General features: G+C 42.1%; 1 protein-coding gene across 14 annotated transcripts in view; it reads left to right on the top strand.

Annotated features, from left to right (window-relative positions):
* BBS9 (Bardet-Biedl syndrome 9) overlaps window positions 1-15,431 on the top strand; it is a 430,545-nt gene that overhangs the window by 16,996 nt on the left and 398,118 nt on the right. The window contains exons 2-3 of one of the 14 annotated variants that reach the window (XM_053261622.1): window positions 4,238-4,332; window positions 7,124-7,213. The exons of the other annotated variants lie outside the window; for them this stretch is intronic. Of the exons in view, the coding sequence (XP_053117597.1) occupies window positions 7,183-7,213 (31 nt within the window). The 5' untranslated portion in view covers window positions 4,238-4,332; window positions 7,124-7,182. The remainder of the gene's footprint in view (window positions 1-4,237; window positions 4,333-7,123; window positions 7,214-15,431) is intronic. 14 annotated transcript variants of the gene reach the window in all.

Here is a 15,431-nt window from a genome sequence, read left to right as displayed (position 1 = left end):
CTTCCAGAGGCAGAAGAGACACTCTGGAGAAGGATGGCAGCTCTGTCTCCCTCCTCCCCTGAGCAAGCAGCTCTCCCTTCACTGTGAGGTGCACGGTTGGAGTGTAGTAAATGCTGAACAGCAGTGGTGAGGCCTAGTGTCTGAAATATTTATATAATGGAGAAGGGTGGCAACTCTGTCTCCCTCCTCTCCTCAGCAAACAGATTTCCTGCCCAATGAGGTACATGGTTCAAGTGTGGTCAGTGCTGCAGCCTAGCCTTTGATACAAATATAGTATAAGAGAGAGCCAGCGTGGTGTAGTGGTTAGAGTGCTGGACTAGGACTGGGGAGACCCAAGTTCAAATCCCCATTCAGCCATAAAAAAAACTAGCTGGGTGACTCTGGGCCAGTCACTTCTTTCTCAGCCTAACCTACTTCACAGGGTTGTTGTGAAAGATAAACTCAAGTATGTAGTACACTGCTCTGGGCTCCTTGGAGGAAGAGTGGGATATAAATGTAAAATAATAATAATAATAATAATAATAATAATAATAAAAAATAATGATATAATAATGATATAATAGAGAGGAAGGGCAGCTCCTTGTTTATTTCTTCTCCTGGACAGGTAGCATTTTCTTCCCTTTATGAGGTAAAGGGCAAGACAGCAGCAATGAGGACTAGCAGTTCAGGTACAAACCTAACAAAACAGAGAAGGATAGCAATTCTCCATTTCTTTTCTTCTAAGCAAACAGTTTCTCCTTCCCTTACGAGTACAGACTTTGTAGTGTGGTAAAAATGCTAAACAGGAGTTATGAAGCCCAGTAGTTCAGCTTCAGTAGGACTGAGGCCCAGCTTTGAGGTACAAATACAATGGAAAGGGACAGCAGCTAAATCTTTCCTTATTAGGCACACAGGGTTATAATGTGGTAAAGCCAAATAGCAGCACTAAAGCCCAAGAGTTTAGGAACAAGCAAAATAGAGACAGATGACAGCTCCCTGTTCTCCCTCCTCTCCTAAGGAAGCTGCCATTCTTCCCCATATGAGAAACACTATCACTGTTGCCCACGAGCTGAGGCACATGTTAGAAAGAGATCCAACAGCTTTAGGGCCGTGTCTTATATAATTCATATGTCAGAGGTTCCCATCAGGCTCAAGGGTTTCCCCCTCCTTCCCTCTGCTTTTTGCTAAAATTGCTGTAGGGGGGTTATATGTGCAAACAACCTCTGTGTGCAAACCTCCTCCTCACAAGCTTGTGGAATCTCCTCCTCCTCCTCCAGATGTCTAAGGAGCTCCTGAACTTCAGACCGTAAATAGATCTGTCCAAAGAGGGTAGCTGCTCTTTATAAATTCTAGCGCATGGCAGTTCAAAGAACCTTTTATCCTTACTTTTTTGCTAACTATACTTTCAGTGGGAGGGATACAATTATGTTAAATAACATAATCCTCAACATACTGGTACTCTTGTACTCTTTGGTGTTCAAGCACACTTGCGGTGAGTTGTCCCCACTGGGAAGGAACCTCAGTAATCCTGTAACAGTGGATACCTTAGAGGTTTTGACTGTATTACTAAAGGGTTTTTTTTTTTAAAAAAATCTCTCTCTCTCTCCCCCTCCCTTCTGGTTGGGGCTAAGATGTACAAATATAAAATCCTTGTGGGAACTGTTGTGCCCCCAGGGGTAGCTGAACTCAGAAGACCTTGTTTATTATTTCCGTAATGAATCTAAAAGCTTACAGCTAAAGAATAAAGCTGTGCCTTACCCAATTGTGTTCACAGGGTTAATTTGAAATATCTAACCCAAAAGCTAGATACTTGACCAATCTTCCAAGGATTGATTTGAGATCTTTCTCTGTTAGAGCACAGACAGACCTTCGCAACTCCAGTGTCACCAGTTTGAGATCCTTGGAGGACAACTCTCGAGGACCTGTTCAGTTCTTAAAATAAAGTCTTGGGTCTTCAGTCTAGAGTCCATACATTATTCTGAGAAAAGGTGCCTCTCAGATGTGTTCTCATCCACTTTGCACTCTGTATATGCTTTAGAGACACCTCAGTCAAAGGAACTGAAACTACCCCCTGGGAACACCCTCTGGTCCTTTTGCGAGATATAGCAATTTCTTGGCAGAAGATGTGAGAAAGACACAGGCACCAAACTGTCTTTTAAAAGTTTACTAACTAATAAAGAGCTTTTACAAAGAAATAAGAGCTGGCAAGTGGTGTGTGTATTGCCCTAATGATTAGCAATACATAGAAAATATCAATAATACCTTAACATTGGAAGAAAGGCAGAAGGAGAGAGAGAGATTTGGAAGAGAAATGGGAGTGGAGCAGAGTTTCTCAAGGAAGCATTCATATTACCTGGCTTCAGCAGCTTGGTAAGTTGGCTTGAGGCTAGGACACAAGGCTGATCTTGCTGGAAGCTGGACCCAGATGTTGAAGAGTCTCGGAATCTTTGAGAGTGTCAGCCCGAACACAGGATCAAACACAGGGTAAATCTCTACTCTGAACTCTGCCCTTGTGCAAAGATTACAAACAGAAATTCTGTGCTGTAAGTAAGGCCTGACTCAGAACTGTCTCTTTTTGGACCATACTCTGCAGTGCCATCCAAAAGAGTCAGAAGTCAAAGCCAAAAAGCCCCCCCGACTGCCCCCCCCCAATCTGTATTCCTTTTGAGCCATTTCACTCCACGCTGTCTCAGCTCAAAACTTCTCCTGCCCTTCCCTTCGGTATAGACCTTTCACACAGCATTCTACCATCTTATCATGGCAAAAAGTATATTTCTGCCGGCCTAATACAGTCTCCATTGTTCTCTGTGGCTATCTTTGAATAGGAACAGCATGATTTTCCTGTCCGTGTTTCTCTGGGTAGCTAAAGTACAGCATTTTTACAGCTCCAAAGATGAGAGGAGGGGTGAGAGAGAGAGGAAAAGGAAGACATACAAAATAACCTTACTGATCCTTATTGACAATCATCTCTAATATCTCAGTGCTACATAAACCTTTCCAGCTCAGGTTACATCACAGATGAGCATTAATTGGCATGGTTATTGCGGAAATCAGGCCCCAATGGCCTGGAGTTAGTAAACATCTTGATCACAGTTTCAAAAGTCTCTATGTTAACATACCTATGAAAATAGTACAGAGACCTCACTCCTATAGTTCAAAAGTTCATGATTCAGAGTTCTCCAGAGAATCTCATGCTCCATGAACAGGCATAGTATCCACCTTAGGTGGGGGTCTGACTGTCCCTGATACAGATTTTAGTGGAGCTTAATACGCACCTAACATAACTATGGAGTGAAGGTGTTCCTTATTGCAAGAACATTGAACAAATGTCTGCACACTACCTGTTAACATTGGCCCATGAACAATCCCCCCTCTTCCTTCAAGAAGAAAGAAATACCACACAAATATGGTGTATGTCTTCAGTTGCTGCATTACTGTGCAAATAACATTTTTGTTGAATTTTAAAGATTGTTTTCTGTTGTAGCAGCAGCAGATCTCTTGGACTCCAAGGTAAGGTGCCCCAGAGGCACTCAATGGTCGGCTAGTGGAAGATCCCAAAGAATGGCAGCCTTCAGTCCTTTTAAGCCTGAGGTGGATTAGTCACTGCATGAGAAATTAGTGATTGCGGAATGTTCTACCCTGAAGTGACTATAGCAGCAACAGGATCAGGATCTCAGTGGCATCTCTAAATCCTTCAAAATCCCATCTTGACAAATGTTTCCATTAGAGAAGGTTTGCAATTAGGCCCTCTTCAACCCTGAGGGTTTTTATGAAGATGCTTGTAGATTTCATGGCACACTTTGGCCTGCAAGAAGTGAGCATTCCATTCCCCACTCAGATGATATCTTGGATCTCATTCAGGAAAGAGGGATTTTTAGGCTAACTATGATCGCTCTTCCTCCCATGCAGAGACTAGAGTTGTTGGTTTCATAGCAAAATTTTTATGTCAATGTTAAAGCTTAGGACTCTGATCTGGATTTGGACGGAAGTGGAGCTTTTGGTGCTAGGTCAACCAGTAGGTATGATAATCTCCTGATGAGTATTTATGTGGATTTTGCCTGGGTATTTTCAGAGGTTCTGTCTGTCTTCCAGCTAGATACTGCAGAGCAAACATGCCTGCAGAGTAGTGTCATGGAGGATGTTTGGATATTGCTATGATTTTACTATATTAGTGTCTATTTCCAACCAGACTTGGCATGGGGTTACCTATAAGAGAGCCACAGAATGCCTGCCTTAAGCTTGATGTCAACATTTTTAGCTCAGGAACCCACCTTCAGGATTGAGTTCCTTAGAGGGCCTGATCTACAGCTGTAACCAAGAAAGCATCAGCTAGCTAGCACTGAAATAAACCACGTAAGTGTTCTTGGCCTTCTGGGGTTGTATTGTGGGGGCTAATAGGTCTCACCCATTGGGACAACATATCTGCAAAAGCCGACAATGTTGATGTCCACAGAATCACAAGTTTTTTCATTCTCCAACAGGAAGCCTGCAAGGTCATAATCAAGGTGGAGATTTTTCAAGAAATCTAAATACCAGAAATAAAATCTCACCAAATCGATTTGTCATATAAACCACAGAGCAGATATTTTATTTCATGTATTTAGGCAAGTAGTATTAATCTTCTGCTAGCCAACATACAAACACACAAACTTTTTTTAAAACCATAGTTACCTGGGTTATCTGTTTCTACTCATAACCCACAAAGTGACTGATCATGCTGTGGAGATTGGTGAGAAGGGTACGTTGTGAATCAAAGAACTGTACTGATTCAGTCAGTTCTGGTTTTAAAGGCAAAACAAAAATCAAATAAAATCAATATTTATTAAATAAATAAATAAATACATACATTTCTATACCACCCAAAACGCAAGTTCTCTGGGCGGTTTGCAAACAATAAAAACAGCCAATGAAAGATTAAAACATTTCAACAATTAAAATTAAAAAGTTAAAACTATTAAAACACAATTAAAACAGTATCTAATTAAAAGCCTGGGTGAACAAATGCGTCTTGACTGCCCTTTTGAAAATTGTAAGAGATAGGGAGGCTCTTATTTCAGCAGGAAGTGTGTCCCAAAGCTTCAGAATAGCAATGGAGAAGGCCCTTCCCCGAGTAGCCACCAGATGAGCCGGTGGCAAATGCAGATGAACCTCCCCAGATGATCTCAGTGGGGAGTGTGGTACATAGCGAAGAAGATGTTCTCTTAAATACCCAGAGCCCAAGCTGTTTAGGGCTTTATAGGTTATAACCAAAACCTTGTACTCTGCCTGGAAACTTACCGGCAGCCAGTGTAGATGTTTTAAGATAGGAGTGATATGGTCTCTCCGAGATGACCCAGAGACCAATCTGGCCACCGCATTCTGGACTAACTGCAGTTTCCGGACTACGTACAAAGGCAGCCCCACATAGAGGGCATTGCAGTAGTTAAGTCTGGAGGTGACCAGCAGATGTACTACTGTTCTGAGGTCATTTATCTCAAGAAATGGACGCAGCTGGCGTATCTATCAGCTGAAGCTGATAAAAGCCACCTCTGGCCACTGCCTCAACCTGGGACACCAGGGAGAGTTTTGTGTCCAGAAGCGCCCCCAGACTGCGTACCTGTTCCTTCTGGGGAAGTGTGACTGCATCCCGAACAGGCAGATCAAAATGATCTCCTGACCCCGCACAATAAATACCTCCTTGTCTGGATTCAGTCTCAGCTTGTTACCTCTCATCCAGGCCATCACTGCCTCCACGCAAGCATTTACGGAGGTTATGCCTTCTCCTAATGACGTTGACATGGAGAAATAGATTTGGGTGTCATCAGCATACTGATAACACTCTGCACCAAATCTCCTGATGATCTCTCCCAGAGGTTTCATGTAGATGTTAAACAACATCGGAGACAATATGGAGCCCTGAGGGACTCCATACCGAAGTTCAGTTTTTGAAGAACAGTCCCCGAGAGACACCATCTGGAATCTGCCCGAGAGATAGGAGTGGAACCACTGCAAAGCAGTGCCTCCCAACCCCAACCCCCTCAGACGCTCCAGAAGGATACTATGGTCGATAGTATTGAAAGCTGCTGAGAGGTCCAAAAGGACCAACAGAGTCACACTTCCTCTTTCAATTCCCAATTGGAGATCATCCATCAGGCCAACCAAGGCAGTCTCCACCCCATAGCCCACCCGAAAGCCGGTCTGAAACGGGGCTAGATAATCAGTTTCATCCAAACTGCCTGGAGTTGGGAGGCCACCACCCTCTCAATTACCTTGCCCAGCCATGGAAGGTTGGAGACAGGCCTATAGTTGCTCAACTCTGAGGAATCCAGGGCAGGCTTCTTCAGAAGGGGTATAATAATTGCCTCCTTAAGACAAGGAGGAATCCTATCTTCCCTCAGAGATGCATTTATGATCTCTACCAGGCCTTCTACAACAACCTCCCTGCCAGATAGTATTGGCCACGTCGGGCAAGGCTCAAGAGAACAGGTGGTAGGCCTCATCGCTCCAAGCAGCTTGTCCACATCCTCACGGGTCACAAACTGAAACTGATCCAGCCTAACCACATAAGAGGAGTCGCTGGACACCTCTGATTCAGACACTGCATTAATTGTGGAGTTTGAATCCAAGTTGGCCCAAATATGAGAGATTTTATCCACAAAGATAAAATAGGGGCTTAAATACTTCAACATGGTGAATATAATGTTAGCTGCCATTCAGGTACCCAAAGCTAGTAAAGTAATTTTCTATGTGTCCCCCACATATGCCATATTTATTCTCTAGTTAATATTATGTTTCGTAGATCTGAGGAATTGCTTTGTCTTCTTTCTTTCAAAATATCTCTCATTTCAAGGAGAAAGAATGGCACAACCAGGGTCTAACCCTCATATCTGTATTTTCAGGCCACAAGGTTCTCGAATTGGTCTTCTGGACGATCTTCCCTGGGTTTCCAGGGTTTCCTCTTATGTGGGGCTAGATGGAAACAGATTGCTTTCATTCGATATCCAGCCTAGTGTTATTTCTCACTAGAAGGCATTACAGCTCATTCCTTGAGAGGTTCTGCTACTGCAGCTTTTAGGAATTGAGTCAGGATGTAGGGTAGCAACCTGGAAATCTGTCTTTACATTCACTAAGCACTAGTGCATCAATATATTTATTTCTGTTGCAGCTTTTGTTTGAACTAAAAGGTTGATTCTAGCTAATGAGAATATATAACCCCTGCATGGGATGATCTTGCTTTTCTACATCCCAAAAGAAGGTAAGGTCAACTTACCATGAATTTCCATTCTCGGGGGTTTGGGGTGGGGGCAGTCCACACACACACACACACACACACACACACACACACACACACACACACACACGATTGGAAGCATGAGCTGGCTCACTCATAGGAACATGGGAAGCTGCCATATACTGAGTCAAACCATTGGCCCATCTAGCTCAGTATTGTCTACAGACTGACAGCGGCTTCTCCAAGGTTGCAGGCAGGAATCTCTCTCAGCCCTATCTTGGAGATGCCAGGGAGGGAACTTGAAACCCTCTGCTCTTCCCAGAGCGGCTTCATCCCCTAAGGGGAGTAACTTACAGTAACTCACACATCAAGTCTCCCATTCATATGCAACCAGGGCAGACCCTGCTTAGCTAAGGAGACAAGTCATGCTTGCTATCACAAGACCAGCTCTCCTCTCCTCATCTTGCATGACTGCATTTTTCAGCATCAGACTTAATTCGGTCCAGTGGGATTTCCTTCTATTTTTCTTTCTTCAGTGTTATAGTGTTTCACTTCTTTGTGTGCTTCTACTATTGAATATTATATTGTGTGTTTTATTAATATACCTTGATTTGTGAGGGTGAAGGGGTTTACCTACAGGCTCTGGCTTAGTCTGGGAAGTGAGGGGAAGCCCTTCCCCTTAGGTGGTGTCTTTGCTGATAGACCCTGCCTGTCAACCAACTGTACTTCCCAAAAGTAAAGACAGCCCCATCCAGAACCCCCCGAGAATAGAAATAAATGGTTAGTTGCAATTTTTCTTTTAATATAGAGGCCACCTCTTGGGTTACCTTTCCCACTATATATTAATGCCCATGAAAGTAATCCTCAGACCTTACAGACATTGCTGAAACATGTGTATAATATGTTCTGTATATATAGTTCTCGAAGACGTAACCGTCGCTAATCCACTTGCGAGCGAGCTGCCGGGAAAGGCAGAGGAATGCGGCTGCAGACGTGCAGGCGGGGTGGGGGGGAGAAAATGGCAGCGGTGGCCGGGGGAGGGGGAGAGGAGGCGGCGGGAGGGGGAGAGAAGAACAGGGTGAGAGCCAAGAGGGAGTGGGGAAGGAGAGGGGAGAACTAGAGGTGCAGATGCTCTGCGCCCGGGCCAGCTAGTAATATAATATTTCATTTAGAGTGAAGTAAATTATGTAGCCATTTTCTTTACTATCTCATTATTGAGGCTTAATACCAAAACCAAGAATTCTGGAGTTTAGGGAAACCATTTTCTGCACTGCTGTATGTTGTCCATGTTCTGTCTGGTATAAATAACAAGATTATAATACAGTTCAAGATTTGGTTAAGCCACCCCACCTTGTGCTGCAACCTATGCATACTGGATCTATGCTGTGGACATCTAGCCATGGGAAATGAAATCTCCATATTTCTTTGCTTGTAATTTTGTAGCTTATTTGCTCAAAGATTGTGTCTGTAATAAGTGAAAGTCCAGAGTAAATCAATTGTGTGAAAACAAATATGTATGGTAGCCCCTTGCTTAATAATAACTTACTGTAGGGAAAACAGCATTCTAAACACTGTATATGACGTGGAGCAAGAAGTCTCAAGGCTCTGTCCTTCCTTGAGTTTGTTCCATTATTATGGCAAGGGCTGCATTGCAAGTGCAGGACTAAGGTGAGCATCCCTGCTTACCAATGCAAGGGGACATGTTTGCTGTTTTAGATAATGAATATTGAATGACATATAGCATTTTTAGAATGTCTCTGCTCTGAAAAATCTAACACCACAAGTAGCATTGTAAGATAATAATAAGGGCTCTTACAGTGCTTAAAAATATACAGTGGCTTCCAGAATTACACATCTGTTTTATGTTAATCCATGGATCCAACAAAACAAAACAAAAATAATAAAAACAATTGTATTTTTAAAACAGTAGAAAACCTTTATAGGAAAAAAATTACAAGGAGAAGAAAGGCTATAGAAAAGCTAGATTTTCTTAGCCAAGTGTCTGAATCCATTTTACTTTTATTATAGTTCAGCCTGAAGGCAAAGCATGTTTCAGTGTTACAACAAAGAAGGTGCTAGGAGGAAGAATTCTTTTTAATAACAAAGTACTACATATGTAAAAACCATGCAGTGTTGTAACAGGAAACCTATAAGAAAGGTAGACTCAGGTTTACTTTTCCACAATTTTGCAAAGGTGATTTTTATTAGGTGTTGTTAAAAAAAAATTATCATGTGAACTTTATGTTGCAAAATTAAATGCATCTTTTGCCTCTCTTTAAATGAGGCATAATAAATGACAAACAATGTTGGAACCAGAGCATTTAACCATTAATGTAAATAGATTTTGGATACAGAGAAATTATTTTAATTATTTTATTATTATTATTATTATTGCTTGTTTACACAGTCAGACAGGCGTTATTGACTGGTTTGTTATATTCAGACATCGAGTCCTTCCCAAGGACCTGGGATGGCTGAATTTTATTGTCAGTTGTTATAGATATCGTTGCAGAATATAGGCTGTTCCCAGTAAAGCTGCTTTTTGTAATTGGCTGATGGTGATTTCTGTGGCCCCTATGGTGTTGAGGTGCTCTTCAAGGTCTTTTGGAACTGCACCCAGGGCGCCAATTACCACTGGGATTATTTGGGTCTTTTTCTGCCACAGCCTTTCAATTTCAATTTGTAGATCTTTGTATTTGGTGATTTTTTCTATTTCTTTTTCTTCTATTCTGCTATCCCCTGGTATTGCTATGTCGATTATTTTGACTTGTTTTTCTTTCTTCTCGACTACAGTGATATTTGGTGTATTGTGTGGCATATGTTTGTCTGTAGTTGGAAGCCCCATAATATTTTTACATCTTCATTTTCTTCAACTTTATCAGTTTCATGGTCCCACCAATGTTTGGCTACAGGTAGCTTGTATTTTTTGCAGATGTTCCAGTGTATCATCCCTGCTACTTTGTCATGCCTTTGTTTGTAGTCAGTCTGTGCGATCTTTTGACAACAGCTGATTAGGTGGTCCATGGTTTCATCTGCTTCTTTACAAAGGCGGCACTTGCTGTTTGTGGTGGATTTTTCGACTTTTGCTCTTATTACATTTGTTCTTAGTGCCTGTTCTTGTGCAGCCAGTATTAAACCCTCTGTTTCTTTCTTCAAGTTGCCATTTTTAAGCCATTGCCAGGTCTTGGTGATGTCTGATTTTCCACTTATATTGTGCAAATATTGACCATGCAGGGGCTTATTTCTCCATTTTTCTGCTCGGTTCTTGACTTGTTCTTTCTTGTAGGCCTGCTTTGTTTCATTGGTGTTGAATAGTTTCTCGTTCTTGACCATTTTAAGTGCATCTTCTTCACTGTCCTTGATATATTCTTCAAGGCCTCTTTTCTCCTCTACTGTTTGATGGACTTGCAGCATTCTTCTTCCACCTGAGATGCGAGGGAGGTAGAGCCTATCTACATCACTGCGGGGGTGCAGAGCATGATTGACGGTCATGATTTTCCTGGTCTTACGATCTAGCGTCTCTAGCTCTGCCTGGGTCCAGTCTATTATTCCTGCAGTGTATCTGATAACAGGTATAGCCCAGGTGTTTATGGCTTGTATGGTGTTCCCGCCATTGAGTTTGGACTTTAGGATTTTTCTAACTCTCCTGATGAATTCACTTCCAATTTTTCTTTTAACTTCAGTGTGTGCAATGTTATCAGCCTGGAGAATGCCCAAGTATTTGTAAGGTTCTTTCTCTTCCAGGTTCTTGATCTTGCTTCCATTGGGCAGTTCTATTCCTTCTGTTTTTGTTATTTTTCCTCTTATCATTATTAATGCAGCACACTTGTCTAGTCCATACTCCATTGCTATATTGCTACTGAATATACGGACAGTGTTTAGCAGTGATTCGATTTCTGACTGGGACTTTCCATACAACTTCAGATCGTCCATGTACAGCAGATGGTTGATTTGACTTGATGTTTTAGATGTTTGGTATCCGAGGCCTGTTTTGTTTAATATTTGTGAAAGTGGGGTCATGGCGATTACAAACAACAGAGGGGATAGTGAGTCCCCTTGGAAAATGCCTCTTCTAATGCTAACCTGTCCAAGTGCCTCGCCATTGATTGTTAACTGTGTACTCCACATGCTCATTGCTTTTTAAATAAATATCTGAATGTTTTTGCTGACACCAGTTGTTTCTAAACATTTTAGTATCCATGTGTGAGGCAATGAATCAAAAGCTTTCTTGTAGTCAATCCATGCAACACTTAGATTTGTTTTTCTTCTCTTGCAGTTTTCTAAAATCATTTTGTCAATCAGCAGCTGGTTTTCTTGTGCCTCTGGTGTTCGGGCAATTTCCTTTCTGTTCAACTGGAAGCTGTTTGTTAGTTAATAAGTGTTGCATCACTTCATCTGCTATTATTCCAGTTAATAATTTGAACATGGATGGCAGGCAGGTGATCGGTCTATAATTACTTGGAACTGCACCTTTTGCTGGGTCTTTCATGATGAGATGAGTTTTCCCAGTTGTTAGCCATTGTTCAATATCACCGCCTTTCATAATGTGATTAAACTGTTTTGATAGTTGTTTATGAAGGCTTGTTAGGTGTTTAAGGCAAAAGCCATGCAGTTGATCGTCGCCTGGCGCAGTCCAATTTTTAATTTTCTTTGCTCTTTCACTTATTAATTCTGATGTTATGATTAGATCTTGCATTTGTTGGTTACATTTTTTGACCTCTTTCATCCAGCCTGCTTTTTTATTATAATCTATTGGATTGTCCCATAATTCCCGCCAGAATTGTACTGTTTCTTCTTTATTTGTTGTTTCTAGGTTTCTTGCAGTTTCTCCTTCTATGCTTTGGTAGAAACGTCTCTGATTCGACTGGAATTGGAGATTCTGCCTGTGTTGTGTAATTCTGGCTTCATATCTGCTAATCTTCTTTGATACTGCTGTTATTTGCTGCTTTATTATTTCCAGGACTTCTCTAATTTTCCTTGAATCTAGGTGGTATATTTGGATTAGATAATGTTTGGTGTTTTCATTCTTCAGCTTCTTGTCTTTCATATCTTTCAATTTACTAGCATCTGATCTAAGCCTGGAGATTTTATTTTCTAATCTAATCTTCCATTTAGGTGATGTACTGCTTTCTTTTTTGACAGGTCCACTGATCTTATATCCGAGCTCTTGTGTTGTTATTGTTGCTGCACTGTACATTAGTTGGTTTGTTTCTTGCAAATTCTTGGTTGTTATTTCTGCAAGTGCAGCATTGACATCTTTTAATGCCTGAGCAAGTTGTTTTTTGGCAACTGTTTTTAGAGCTGGAAGTCAAACCCTGGTGGTTGTTTGGTTCATGTGCTCAGTTATTTTTTGCTTTAGTTCTTGTTGCTTTTCTGTTAAACGGCATTTGGGTTTTTGAGGTGAAGGCAAAGGGGAGGTTGCCTGGTTTTGATTTTGAAACAGTTCAGCAACAGTGGCATCCTTGATTTCCAACACCTCCTCCACCTGCGCCTGAGCAACTTCTTCAATTGGTGATAATTCTTCAACCATATCTTGAGCCTGTGTTGCTCTTTGCAGTTCTTCCAGCTCAACTTCTGTGAATACTTTATTTCTTATTATGAATCTTCTCTGGTCTGCTAGCCTTTGTTCTGTTATTTCTGTGTCTGGATGCTTCTCTTTCCAAATTTGGTACATTCTTTTTAAATAACCTCTTCTAGTTGGACTAGACTTGTAATAGCAGATCATTATTTCCTTGTTGGCATTTTTCGTATTTTTTTTTTGGTTAAGCGATGTTTCTTCCAGTAACTTTGCTGTCTCCAGCCCTGGTTGCTCAACTGAAGATCCTGAGTCCTGTTGCCCACTTGCCACCAGATGTCCAGGGACTATAGCATCTGGTGCGGTCCTTGTTGACCCGGGCGACGACCGATCCGGTATAGATTTATTAAAGTTACGTCTCACCATATTGTTGATGGGAGAGGCACTCTTTGTCTGGCTCCTCTGGTGAGACCTGTCCAGTATGGTTGGACGTCTGGCATAGCTCTCACCTTCATCAGAGCACACAAGCCCCACAACCACGCCAAGGTAGTGCCTCACTGGGCGATGATGATGATGATGATGATGATGATGATGATTACATTTATATCTCGCTCTTCCTCCAAGGAGCCCAGAGCAGTGTACTACATACATGAGTTTCTCCTTCACAACACCCTGTGAAGTAGGTTAGGCTGAGAGAGAAGTGACTGGCCCAGAGTCACCCAGCTAGTTTCATGGCTGAATGGAGATTTGAACTCAGGTCTCCCCGGTCCTAGTCCAGCACTCTAACCACTACACCACGCTTGTTTTCTTAGCTTTCTTCTTTCTTAGCTTTCTTCTTTAACTTTGCTCAGAGGATAAATCTCTTAGTTTCTTTCTTTCAGCATGAATGAACTTCCCAGGTTAAGACTGTGCTGATCTGGATCGTGATCCATTGCACTCATAAGATTGGGTTCTGAGCCTGCGCAGGACCATTCGGGCAGAATTGACTAGCTCCTCGAAGTGCTTAGCCCCACCCCTGTACGTGGTGCACTTCATTGGTTTGGGTAGGCTAGTATTTCTCTCCTCAGTTCCTTTCTGAGCACCATTGTGTCGGCACCTCAGACAGTGAGCTCCTTGGTTGGAACTTTTTTCTTCTGGAAAAGGAAGAGACATTACTTTGTTATACTCTTCTGACTCGGACTGGACCTTACTATTCTTTAGCTTTTTTTTTTTTTTTAAATGGACATATTCTTGGGCTATGACTCGTACTGACAGAGATACTTCAGCGCTGACTTGGAACTGTCTTTTGACTTCGGCATTTAAGTATCATTCTGTCTCCCCCTTCTTCCCTCATGGATTAAAAAAGGACCTTTAAGCTTTGCCCCCACTGTAATGCTAAGCTCCCTTCAGCAGATGACCATGAGCTCTGTCTCCTTTGTCTTGGAGAAGAGCATAACACTCCAACCTACAAAATATGCCTCACTTTATCCCATCAAATGCTCCAAAATAGGGCGCTACGCCTTCAGGCTGTGCTATATGATGAGGTGCTTCATCCTGGCATTCCAATGCCCTGTTCTCCTGCAGACTCGCCTGTTCCTTCATCTTCGAGCATGTTGTTGATATCAAAGTTGAGGACTGTGGAGGTACAGTCCAAATCCTCGACTAGGAGTGCCACAACATTGGGTTCGGATACCCCATTTAAGGCACCAAAGCCACCTTCAGACGCCACATGCTGTAAATGACACCGTGGCGAAGATACTGAGGCCGTGCCTCCTTCCAAAAAGCATTGGGATAAGGGCAAGAAGGAGATTGTAACAGAGATTGCTCATTATGGAGAGCCTACGACTATCTCCCACTCAGCCCCATCTCCCTCTGGCCTTCACTCGACATCAATGTCGATCTCAACACTGGCCTCTTGACACAAAGGAGCTGCAGGCTTAAGCTATCTTTGGAGTTCTGCTAAGCAAAATCCATCATCCAGTGCCACTTTTAGAGAGCTTTGCTCCTTACTCATATCTTTTTCTTTACTTTTAACGCAGCTCCTGACTTTCTCCTGGATCCTAATAGAATAGAACAATATCGGACCTCTGAAAAGTATAAGCATGCATATGTATTCAGTACTTGGTTTGGGCCCCTTTTGCAGCAATTACTGCCTCAATGTGGCATGGCATGGATGCTATCAGCCTGTGGCACTGATGAGGTATTATGGAAGACCAGGATGCTTCATTAGCGGCCTTCAGCAATTTTGCATTGTTTGGTCTCATGCCTCTCATCCTTCTCTTGGCAATGCCTCATAGATTCTCTATGGGGTCAGGTCAGGCGAGTTTGCTGGCCAATCAAGCACAGTACACTGTATACTTTTCAGAGGTCCAATATTGTTCTATTCTTCAATCCTTGTCTTCTTGGTTCCATGAAATATTCTAATTTTCTGAGATTGTGGATTTGGGGTTTTCATGAGCTGTACGCCATGATCATCACAATTATAACAAATTAAGGCTTGACTTATCTCGCTTTGCATGTAAGGCGTCTGTCTCATATATCAGTTTCACCTTTTAATTTGCATTACTGAAATTAATGGACTTTTGCACGATATTCTAATTTTCCGAGTTTCACCTGTATACAGTTAACCCCCCCAACTCACACCTTTACCTAATTAATTCCCCACTCTGTACCTCAGAAATTTTTAAAGTAGTCAAGGAATCGAACTGAAATATTTGTTTGGGGGGGAATCAAGAAATACACTTGTGT

This window comes from Hemicordylus capensis, chromosome 6 (assembly GCF_027244095.1).
Source record: "Hemicordylus capensis ecotype Gifberg chromosome 6, rHemCap1.1.pri, whole genome shotgun sequence".
In the NCBI taxonomy this organism is placed as follows: Eukaryota; Metazoa; Chordata; class Lepidosauria; order Squamata; family Cordylidae; genus Hemicordylus; species Hemicordylus capensis.
The sequence above is the reverse complement of the archived record's forward strand: the minus strand, read 5'-3'. Positions and strand labels throughout refer to the sequence as shown.